The 13,079-nt window shown below is 29.6% G+C and overlaps 1 protein-coding gene across 1 annotated transcript in view; it reads right to left on the bottom strand.

The window, feature by feature from the left end:
- Nucleotides 1-13,079, bottom strand: part of mura (ring finger protein murashka) — a 26,812-nt gene that overhangs the window by 12,905 nt on the left and 828 nt on the right. The window contains 1 exon segment of the mRNA XM_018514665.1: nucleotides 13,050-13,079. This exon segment is cut by the window's right edge and continues 40 nt beyond it. Within this exon segment, the coding sequence (XP_018370167.1) occupies nucleotides 13,050-13,079 (30 nt within the window).

Below are 13,079 nucleotides of genomic sequence, written 5' to 3'. Positions count from 1 at the left end.
GAAGACATTTTTTACTTTGTATTTATGTTTTTGAAGTTGTATTTTTACCTTTTGTTTAAGAAATATTGTCTAAAAATAAAGTGGTATGTCGGTATCGGTAACCTTCCTCTATATAGGATTTCCCAAAATTACCGCATTTCCTATTAAGAACGTATTTTTGAGGTAATTTTGAGACGAAAATCCTAGTACAAAAATGTCGAGGCTATAATAGTTTTTGAATTATAATTGGTTAAAGATAGTCTGTAATTCAAAAACTATTATAGCCTTGGTATTTTCGTATTAGAATTTTCGCCTTGGAATGTTCAAAAGAAACCAGAAATAATAATAGAAGTTATAAAAGTAAAGTGGTTTTTTACTTATAAACATTTAAAGTTAGCTCATAATTTAAAAAATTATTGTAGTCTCAACATTTTCGTATTAGGCTTTTCGTCTCAAAATGGGGTTCAACAATATTTTTTTTATTGTTTTAAATAATAATTTATGCCATATGTGTTCTTAAAGAAATATATAAAAAATTATGTCATGCATATTTATTATTTTAATAACGAAATAAAAATTGTCGCATTTGAATCGGACTTTTTCGCGCGAAAATGTCGTATGACGTCATTATTAGCCATCGAGAGCTAAATAAACCCCATCGTCGCATCCACTATATCATATTTGCTTATTTACATCGTGTTTAAATTTAAAACTGCTGTCAGCCATACTGTTCGAATTTACAACACAAAATGTCAAATGAAAAAAGATACGGAAAAAAGCGTTATAAATCTTATTTTTTCCGTGAGTGTGGAAATACGACGATTAATTCATCTACAAAGATTTTCGCACCAAATAGTGCCAAAAGATGAAGCGAGAAAACAGTGGATAGAAATTATAAGAGACGAGAATATTCACAACAATCAGCCCACTGCAGAGTCACCATAATTTATTCGTTCTGATCTACAATAGAGAATAAGACTTATTAATAATTTTTGTAGGTTAGGTTTCAAACGTTACATTCTGAGCATTTTGAGTAAAGAATGTACATACAATTATTATTATTAAATAAATTTAGGCAAATTACTATTATACTGATCTTGTATTTGAACATTATTAACAAACATTAACTACTTTACCTTTTTATTTTAGCTCCACTTGATTCGGCTACATTGTAGCATTCATTATTTATAAAATAATCAGTAATCATTCCCGTTGAAATTTTAGGAAGATTATCTGATTACGCCTTCACAAAATCACTGCCACACATTTCTTCATTTTTTGTAATAATAACGACAAAATTATCAAAACAACGCGTCTTATATTCGATTGCTGTTTATTATCCGCCGAAATAGCTAATAATGACGTCACGACCAATGACGCGCGATTACTGGATTCATATAATGTTGACTATATATATAACGGTATTTAAATAAAATTTATGGCAAAATAAACTTAAACGATTACATTTTAATGTTATTTATAGTATTTTATAAGTCTAAAGAATATTAGGAAAAATTTTCAGAATATTTTATTTATTTCTGATAAAGCCCATTAACTCAAGAATACGCCTTTAAGAGGAAATGCGGTGGTTTTTGGACACCTTGCAAAAAATTCATGTAACTTCCATGTAAAATTACGTAAATATTTTGCAGTATATATATATATATATATATATATACAGGGTGTCCCGAAAGTTTTTGCCAATCGCTTTTGTGTAGATAGAGCGGACTAAATTGAGCCGAAAAGTCTTCTACCATTTTGCAATTGCCAAATATTGGTCTTGAATAATTCTTTACTCAAATATTATCAACTTTACAGAAAAACTGCAAGAGACAAAAATCATTTATTTTCTTCTCATAGAACTAAGAATTTTTTCGGAATTTTTTATCAACTTTTTAGTACTTTATTTTCTTATGTTTAACAACATGAGAAAATACGGTATTAAAAAAATCTGAAAAAATTCTCAGAACTTTATATATATATGAGAAGAAAATAAATAATTTTTGTTTCTTGCAGTTTTTCTGTAAAGTTGATAGTATTTGAGTAAAAAATTATTCAAGACTAATATTTTGCAATTTTTAGTAATTAATATTTTGTTAATTATTGCGAAAATTGCAAAATGGTAGAGGATTTTTCGACTCAGTTTAGTCCGCTCTATCTACACAAAAGTGATTGGCAAAAAGGTCGGGATACCTTGTATACAGGGTGTGCGTCCATATATGTCGGAGCAAATATCTCGCAACTGGTTGAAGTTACAAGAAAGTTCAATAAGAGAAATTTGTACGACTCCGAGTCAGCTACAAAATACACGTAAACATTTTTTTTATACTCGTGGCTTTTTCGAGTTATGTAGGTTAACATAGTTTTTTTAAATGGATATGTATAATTTATTTGCATATTTTGTATAGTAGGGAGCATTTGCAATCAAAATCATATGTAGTAAAAAATTGCTATCATGCATCGTTTACGAGATAATCGACATCTTAAATATCAAAGTAGTACATTGGATTCTAAGTAATTTTGAACGTGGTTTGAAATGTCAAAGCGAGGTTGAAGATGAAAACAAACAATATTTTTTATAGAACATTTATTAACCCATAAATTGCTCAAATTTTAATCATCATATTCAATACAACATTCAACGCGTTTTATAATGTTTCTCATTACTTACTGCAGCATTTCTATTGTAATGCCTTCAACAGCTGTAGTGATTTTATGTCGTACATCTTCTTCATTTTCAGGAACAGTTGCGTAGTCTTTACAATATCTTTAATATATCCCCAAAGAAAAAAATCGCAAGACCAAATCCACAGATCTCGGTGGCAATCGTGTAGGGTCATTAGTACCTATCCAACAATTAGGGAACCTATTATTTAAAAAGTTGGCTATAGCACGTGTATTATGTGGTGGAGCCCCATCTTTCTCTTCGTCTGTTCTGATTGTACGACGTTGTCTTGTTAGCGATCCTGTTCGACGTAATTCATCTTCGACTCGTTGAAATGTACGACCATTTGGTATCCTTCGTTCTGGATACTTTTGTTGATAGAGTAGCCGAGTTTCATTTTCATTACGCATAATCATTACTTAAATGCCACATCTCGAGCATATCATACTTTTCACTAATTCCAAATATCGTCCAACTGACTGACTGACTGATATAATGAATATAATTAACGAATACTAAATATCATACTCCATATCAAAACAAGCAGTCGCGTATTTTGACGAGTTGAAGGTCAGTCATTCTGTTCGACATAACCGACTTCAAAATATTAGTTTGAATCTTGTTCTTCAAATTGTGATATGGGAAATCAACTTCTTAAAATTCAATACTTAAGATGTCAATTATCTCGTAAACGATGCATGATAGCAATTTTTTACTACATATGATTTTGATTGCAAATGCTCCCTACTATACAAATATGCAAAAAAATTATAGGTATCCATTTAAAAAAACTATGTTAACCTACATAACTCGAAAAAGCTACGAGTATAAAAAAAATGTTTACGTGCACTTTGTAGCTGACTCGGAGTCGTACAAATTTCTCTTATTGAACTTTCTTGTAACTTCAATCAGTTGCAAGATATTTGCTCCGACATTTATGGACGGACATCCTGTATACATATATACACACACACACATACAAGGTATTTGGAAAATAATGATAAATCTTTCGCATAGGGATAGAATGGACTAAACTGAGAAGAAAAGTCCTCTACCATTTTATAATTTTCGTAATAGTTAACAAAATATTAATTGCTAAAAATTGCCGAGAGAGAGAAAATTGGACTTCAATAATTTTTTATTCAAATACTATCAACTTTACAAAAAAACTGCAAGAGATAAAAATTATTTATTTTTTTCTCATATATATAAAGCTCTAAGAATTTTTTTTAGAATTTTTTCAGAATTTTTTAATACCATATTTTCTCATGTTAGCAAAAATGATAAAATGCAGTACTAAAAAGTTGATAAAAAATTCTGAAAAAATTTGTAGAATTCTGAGAAGAAAATAAACAATTTTCGTCTGTTGCAGCTTTTTTGTAAAGTTGATAATATTTGAGTAAAAAATTATGAGTAAAAAATTATTGAAGACCAATTTTCAGCAATTTTTAGCAATTAATATCTTGTTAACTATTGCGAAAATTGCAAAATGGTAGAGGATATTTTTTCTCCGTTTAGTCCATTTTGCCCTATGCGAAAGATTTATCATTATTTTCCAAACACCCTGTATATTATATGTATGTATACAGGGTGTTAGTTAAGTATGTTTCCAAACTCAACAGAGCGATTCTTTGGTTTATTTCAAGTAAAAAAGTCCATATAAACATGTGTCCTAAACGACTTAGTTTCCGAAATACAGGATAGGTTGAGCAGGAACTCAACCTTGGCCTTCTAGATCACCAGACTTAAATCCTTTAGATTATTTCCTTTGGGGGCATCTGATATCATTGGTTTATATCACCCCAATTGAGAATGAGAATGATTTGAGGAATCGAATAGTTCATGCGAGGCAATACGTAACACACTTGGTATGTTTGAGCGTGTACGTCAATCTTTGAGAAGAAGGCTCGATGGATGTATCATGGCGCAAGGTGGACATTTTCAATAATTCATCTAATTGTTTTATTTTGTCAGAAGAACTGAAGCCTGTTTTTGTTTTTCTGTTGTTGATTAGTTTTTGACTAGTTCAAGTTGTATTTCTTTCAAATAAACAGATTATTACTACACGTTTAAATTTTTTTATTTCAGAAACTAAGCCGTTTAGGACACGTGTTTATATGGGGGGACTTTTTTGAAATAAATCAAAGAATCGCTCTGTTGAGTTTGGGAACATACTTAACTAACACCCTGTATATTAGACTGTCAAGGAAAAAAAAATTTTTTAATCGGCCTCTCGACTCAAAAGCTTCTATTTTATGCCAAAAGAACACTCAAATTTTTGTTTGAAAATATTAGGGTTTAGAAGCCACTAGTGAATTTTAAATATGACTCTGTAGATGTTTTTTTAGTCACTGAATACAATGCAGTAATTTATTTAAGAATTGGAAAGAATACTGGCTTTAGGATTAAAGCCAGTATTCGCAATTAAATAAAGAAGTTTCTAGCTTCATAAGTGTATTATTTGCGCGACGTCTTCTGCGCCTGACTCGTAAAGCCTGTATTTTTTCCAATTCTTTGATTTATAAGGAGTCTTGGTTAGTTTGATTTGCTATACGAAGTAATTTATTTATTTAGCTTTACAATATACGCCTTAAGAAATATAGCCCGATTAATGTGAAAGTGATCAAATTTCTAGTTCAAGGTCGATTTTAGCAGGGTTTCATGCATTCAAATGGGTCATTACCTCCCTCAAATCGTAAGTCTGGTCACCCAGAACAAGATCCAGTTCAAATTTTTCCGGAATCTCTTACAGGGCTTTCGAAAATTGCATTTAATTGAACTATAATATATGTATATCATTTTAAGAATAGAAAACATTTTTTTACAAACTCTAAAATATATCGCTTTGTGATCTTGACATCCTCGAATTAAATGCCTCAAGTTGACAATAAAAATTCTTTATTAAGATAATAAAATGAGTACATAGAAGAAAGTCCCCTATTATGAGGTAGGCGCCTAATATAAGATAGCGGCGTTTCCGTTAAACTAATAAACACTATCTATTGGTTCCACCATGAATTTATTGCCCTTGGATTAAAAACTATTTAGTGGAAAATTCATTATTAGATCGTGCCTGTAATCGTTGGAAAAAAAGATTTTAGAATTTGGATGTCTTTAAGTTTCGTTGAGATTAGCCTTCAACCTTGTTTATTATTTAATAAATAAATATTTGGCGACAAATTCTTTATGTGGTGATAGAATAAGATCGTACACTGAAAAAAAAATTAGCTAAATCTGAGTAAATATTTCTTTGAATAGTTCCAAGTAAACATTTATTTACAGCAAATAAATATTTGCTCAATAAAATATAATGATACTTAAATCAAATTAATGGTTCGTGTATCAAATAAATATATATTTACATTTAGTAAATAATTTACTTGGAAAAATATTTACTTAAATTTAATATTTTTTCTGTGTACTAATAGAAAAATACGGGATATATTGAATTGCTTAATTATAAAAGTTAGATTTGATGATCGTAAGGTGTGGAAATCGTAATATGAGATATCCAGGGTATTTCTAATATAAAATAACCATCGACATCTAGAATGGACCGCTGATGGCAATGGTGGGGGTAGAAAGACGATTAGAGTGAGAGGCAGGAATAATACTTAAGATCGTTCTTTCTCTGTTTACTGTTGTTTCTAACTAGCCTGATTGGTTGTTGGATTAACAACAACCAATCAGGCTTCAGTAAACAGAGAAAGAACGATCTTATTATTCTTGCCTCTCACTCTAATCGTCTTTCTACCACCACCATTGCCATCAGTGGTCCATTCTAGATGTCGATGGAAATAACCTATGCTTCTATGTCATAGTGAAAATCATTGCTGAAGTATAAATGTTATTGTACAATAATAAAAAGGGCAGTAGGAATAAACGTCGAATGCCTGTTTCTGCGATGCTTGTTTCCAACTATCTGAAGACAAGTCCTAGGTACAATGCATCGCACTTATTTTGCGCGCGCATTGGCTATGTTTGTTTGTATTTTAGAAACATTAAATAAAATTTTTTAATTGCAATACTGATACTTCGCGTTTTATTATCGATTTCTCAGGGCATCTCATATTAGGAGCACAATTTTTTGACTTTGCGATTTGCTCATTTTTTACATTTCTTTAAATAAAATTTATAAAAAAAATAAAATTTGAATTAAATTTTACATAACATTATCTTAAAGCTTATTAAATTCCCTTCAAAATAACCTATTATTTTTTAAAATTCTGCCCACAGATTTCTCTAACATGTACTCAAAATAAACTCGATATCTCATAATAAGGACCTTTCCATACCAACGAAAGTATGATTTAATTAATTGTATAATAAATATACAATAAGAACAAAAATAGAAATGGAATTTCAATGGATATATATAATTGATGATCCACAGAGTCCGTCCATAATAAATTATCGAAAATTTTGATAATACACATAAAATTCCAAAGAACCCATTTACGTATTGAACCTTGAAATTTACAATTTAGTAAATGTATTTTTTGGAATTTTACTTGTATTTTATTATTATAAAAATTTTCGATAGTTTATTATCTGGATCATTAATTATGGTTCCATCAAAATTCCATTTCTATTTTTGTTCTTCTGTATAGTTTATTACAACTAATTAAATCACATTTTCATTGGTATTATGTATTAATTTTATTACCTCTCTTGATAAAGAATTTTTATTGTTAAATTGAGGCATTTAATTCGAGGATGTGAAGATTACAAAGCGATATACTTTAGAGCTTGTAAAAGAATTTTTTCTATCGTAAAAATGTCCAGTAAAGTGGGACTAAGGCCCTGTAGGAGATCTTGAAAAAATTTCAAGTGGATCTTGTTCTGAGGGAACGGACCTACGATTTGAGGGGAGATACGGATCTATTTGAACGTTGCTAAAATCTACTTTGAACGCAAAATTTGATCATTTTTCCACATTAATTAGGCTGTATTTCTTCAGGTATATATCGTAGGACTAAATAAATCATTGCGTCGTGTTCACAAAAAAAAAACATAGTATTATATTTAAAACCTGGATTAAATCATTTTCGCATCAGATGTATCAAGAAAAAAGCGAAAATTTGATTTAAAAATTGTCTACTAATGACCTCTAAATTGTAATATTTTTTGATAAAAATTTAAAAGTGTTTTTTTGACATAAAATGGAAGCTATTGAGCCGAGAGGCCAATTAAAAAAAAATTTTTTCTTCCTTAACAGAATATACATTTATTTATTAATGTACATTTACATATATATCACGGTACATATGTACATGTTTGTAAGCTAGTTCACACACACACACACACACACACACACACACACACACACACACACACACACACAATCTCCCCTCTTCCCCAAAAAAATCAAAATGACACCTATACCAGAATTAAGCTTTTTATATGCTAATTATGTGCTCTAATGCCGATTTTTGTGCTCGAATGGTTTAGCAGGAAATCGCGATTGAATGTAGGGTCGCTTAACGTTCAGTTAGCACCTCCTTCATTAAATTACATACAAAATAAAAAAAATTAGTACAGCAAAATTGTGCTCTTTATGTGCTTTCAAAATAACAAGTCAAAATTAATGTAACCGTAATGGTTTAAAAGATATATGCCAATAAAGTTTTATACACATAACACCGATACAAGAGTGAAATACCAGTTACCGACAGCGAATTGATTGCAGGCTTAAAATATTCCTCTATTTATGTGCTTTCAAAATATGCACAACGAGATTTTGATACTCACCCCGTTTGACCGGATAATCACCACCAAAGAATAATAAAAGAATATTTTAAGCCTGCAATCAATTCGTTATCTTCATTTTATAATTGGCACTTTACTCTTATAAGGAGATGATGGGTGGTCACTTCGGAGGTAACTTTCCGGTCAAAGGGGATGAGTATCAAAATCTCGTTGTGCATATTTTGAGAGCACATGAATGGAGGAACAATTTGAGCTCACAACTAATTCGGTATCTGCATTTTAACTGGCACTTTACTCTAATGGGGAGGCAATGGATACCCTGATAAAAAAATTTCGCTGAAATTTCGTGTTTTGGAATATTTCAGTAAAATTGTTAAAAATTTGCTGAAATTTCACTGAAAATGAATTTTTCAACTAGGGTAACTGTCCCAATTACTGTGCCTGTCCCTATTAGTGTGCTTTTGTATTTCGATAAGTCATAAAGAAAACTAGCACGAATAAATAAGAAAAAATATGTTTTTTGTTAAGTTAAATTGTTAATGTATACGATACCGAAGATAATATTTTATTTTTTGAGTATTAAAGTATTTTAAATATTTTTCAAAAGATATGAGGAATTTATGTGAATCCAATAATACGTACTACAAGATTTTAAGCTTGTCCCTATTGATGTGCTCTGTATTGGAGTTGAAAACGTTGTGTTATAAGTGTACATTGAAATAAATATAATTGAAATAATGATTTATGTAATATTAACCTAAACAATTAGCTTAAATTTATTACCTGTTTTAGTAACTATACGTTAAAATGAATCAAATGTAGATAGACACACAAATTAGGGGCACATTAATAGGGCCATCGTTGCTTGGAGGACTCACTAATAGGGACAAAAACATGTTTTTTATTTTTGTCAAAAACATTATAAAGTATTAACATTTTTTAAATTAAAGAAATATTAGAAGAAAAAGAAATAGTTGGAAAACCGAGATATTGATTGCAAGCAGATAAAATTAAAGCTACAATATTTAATAATTAATTCAGTAATAAGCAAGTTGGCTAAAAGGTATATTAATAGGGACAGTTACCCTAATATACTGCAAAATCGTTAAAACTGAACTGAAATTACTCTGAAATTTCCCTGAAATTTTATTGAATTTTTCTGAAATTTTTGCTGAAGTTTTGCTAAAAATGAATATTTCAGCTATAATACAAATCGCTAAAATTAAACTGAAATTTTTCTGAAATGCTGAAATTTTGCCAAAAAAGTATTCCAAAACGTGGAATAATTTCAGTGAAATTTTTCCACCAGGATGGTCACTTGGGGGGTGATTTTCCGGTTAAAGGAATGAGCACGAAATCTTGTCGTGCATATTTTGAAAGTGCAAAAGTGGGAGAATAATTTGAGTCTACAAACAGTTCGCTATCCGTATTGTAACTGGTACTTTACTCTTGTACCAATGTTATATCAGGGTTGTCACAGAAAATTTTAAAATTTCCTGACTTCCAAATTTTTCAGATGAAAATGGAAAATTTTCTATGACTAATATAAAATATGTAAATTTTAACATTTAGACTTAAGGATTGTAGGAAAGTTATATTATTAAAAACGCAAAAAAAGCTTAGTAGCATAGTAAAATTTTGGGTGCAAATTCAAGCCAGCAAAAAATTAATTATAGTTTTGAAAAAAAGAATGCAGTTACAACGAAAAAGAGGGATCAAATAAAAATACTGAATAAAATGTAAATTTAAATTATTTTGTTAAAATCGTTTAAAGTGCGGAAGTTTTGAATTATAAACGTCAGATATAATATTTAAAAAATTATAACAATTATTTGGAATAGGAGCAGTTTAAGGAAATTGTGAGCAAATTTTGAAATTCTAGACTTTTTTACATTTTTCCCTGATTTTTCCCGGTTTCCATGACCAATTTCAATTTCCTTGACTTTTCCCAGTTTTCCCGGTTTTCCAAGTCTGTATATGTATCAAACTTTATTGGCACATAAAAAGCACTTAATTCTGACATAGGTATCATCTTAATTTTTTGTGGGAGAGGGTGCTTACCAGACATATGTACAGCCACTTACAGAAAAGTTGCAATACTTTTTTTTCGATGGATTTCGAAACTCAGCCTTACTCGTAGAGCGGTTGAACGTAAATGGTTAGATAAGTAAGAACCAATCACTCAGAGAGCAAGCTGCATTCCGAAATCCATCGAAAAAATATTGCAACCTGTAACCGGCTTACATATGTATACATATAATATTTATATGTACATATGTGTATATAATATATTATGTTATTTATATTATTAATATATTATATTATATTATATACTACGTAGATAGTTGAAAAGTTTGATAAAAAAATAAATAAAATGCATTTTTTAAAAATTAATTTTACTTTTTAACATAGTCTCCTTTGAGGGTTACATACCCATGAATTTCATCCAACTCGGCTTTTATTTGCGCGTTAACTTCTTCAAATGACACTGTTTTATGACAACATTTTTTTTATTGTTATATAACCATTGCAAAAATGATTTGATTCAAACGTTAAACCTAATGCATAAAATTGAAAAATACAAACAATAATGACAGTAACCTTTAAGGATTCAACCTAATCAGAAACCGTATATACTAAAGTACATGGTTAAAATTTGTTATTCCTATTACCTGTGCTTTCAATTGTATCTCCAACTTTAACTATGCGTTACATCCCATAAATGTTAAAAATGATTATACTTATTAGCAGTGACGTCTCTTTATGAATTGTGACATCATCTCGCAATAACTTACCTAACTTTTCAAACCTATGTATATTAATATATGTTATACAAATATATGTATTATAAACAATAAATATGTATTATAGCTATGTGTACATACATATATATATTTCGTACGACACTTTTGCTAAGCCATGTACTAAGTTTGTGACGTGTAATACACAAACATATAAATGCACGATGAATAATGGTGAAACATGGCACGAGAATTTTTGCCGCGCGAAAAAAGGAAGAAAAAAAGTTCAATCCATCCCATAATGAAACGCGTGTCGGCTTTTGAGCGATCTGATAGAGATCGAGAGCGTTTTCCAGGCGCATTGAACAAACGGAATTGTATTTACTCCGGACTTTCTACAACTGGTAGAAAGTTCGTGAAAATTGTACAGGGCGTCCCAAATTCATCGTATTCTTCATCGCCACAGAATTCTTCTGTCTATGTAACGTAATAACTTTCCTGTTAAAGATATTAAAGAGTATACGAAAGAGGCTTTTTGTTACTAGCGATTCGTAATTTACCTTTATGAAATATATATATATATATATATAATCTTAAAAAGTATATATAAATTATAAAATTAGAAAGTCCTCTTTTATCATTTAATGTCAAGTTAACGAAACTTTTTTTCAACTTCTAGAGATGAAGTTTTCTAAAGAAATATTGCAAAAATCTGTGTTAAATAAATTTTTTTAAATTATTAATACCGACATTATTAATAAGTGTAATAAAAAAGTAATTATGTGTGACGCTATGATTAAATGAACAAAAGTATACATAAAGTACATGTCAATATATTGATAAATTTACAAATGTTTTTTCGTGATAAATTAATTATATTTTCAAAAGTAAATTTTTGCAGAGCAAAATAAATTTCCATCAAAAAGGAAGTGTTACATCCATTATTCTGTTAGGTTTTTCATTTGAAACGGTTTAAAAATCAATATATAGTAGAAATCTAAGCTTCGGATATCTCATACACAATTTTCTAATGAGGGTTGCCGTGCGTAAAAATTCTGTTATCGCGAAACGATCTTATTATGGAACACACGCATATGTTTATTCTAAATCGCGTGGAAGGCACTTAGGCGAGCGAATGTGGATATTTCTGACGATAATCGTAACGTAAATCCATATTTAAAAAATAATAACACATTTATAAAAATAATACACATTTATAAAAAAAGAGCAAAAAAATTATTTCATACAACTTTCTTAGTTTTGCATTATTTCTCTATATTATACATATATCCAAACTTCTATTTTTCTTTGCACACTGAAATTAAATACTTGTCACATTTCAAGTTAGTTTGACTTTAACAATTTTTCATTCATCGACTTTAATATAACTTTATCAAAAAAATAGTAATTATAAGAGGAAGTAAGAGGAACTTGGCAGTTTTTATCATTAAATTTTTTACGACTTTTTGGAATTTAATGGTAAATGCGCTTGAGTAAGAGCAACATTGCATTATATAATACATAGATATTTAAGGATTAATCTTAAGTTGTTAATAGTTACTTCAAATCACAACACTCTTGTAAAGTATTTAATAATATTAATATAGAGAAATACAATTTTTTTGTCTTTTATTAATAAATGTTATCATTCCTTTTTTTAATGAGAATAACGAATCTTATCAAAATAAAAAAACTATTGGACATACGTAAAATTTAAAAAAGACATATCAAAAGAAATATTACTCCCATCATTATAAAGCGTTTTATCACGACAAAAGCATCTCCGCGAGAAAAAAATTAGATTTACCAACAACTCTACAGAAACATTTTTGTCACGGTACTATTGCCCGAGTCCCTGTCTTCTCGAATCATGTACTTGGAATGTGCACGTTGCAAAAATTCGCGTATATTCACGACAACGCTGCGGCTGCAATTGCACGGGTTTGTTAATATACCCATTGTGATATCGTGGCGGGCACTGCCGG

Source organism: Trachymyrmex cornetzi, unplaced genomic scaffold (genome assembly GCF_001594075.2).
Source record: "Trachymyrmex cornetzi isolate Tcor2-1 unplaced genomic scaffold, Tcor1.1 scaffold55, whole genome shotgun sequence".
NCBI lineage: Eukaryota > Metazoa > Arthropoda > Insecta > Hymenoptera > Formicidae > Trachymyrmex > Trachymyrmex cornetzi.
This window is presented reverse-complemented; position numbering and strand designations above follow the sequence as displayed.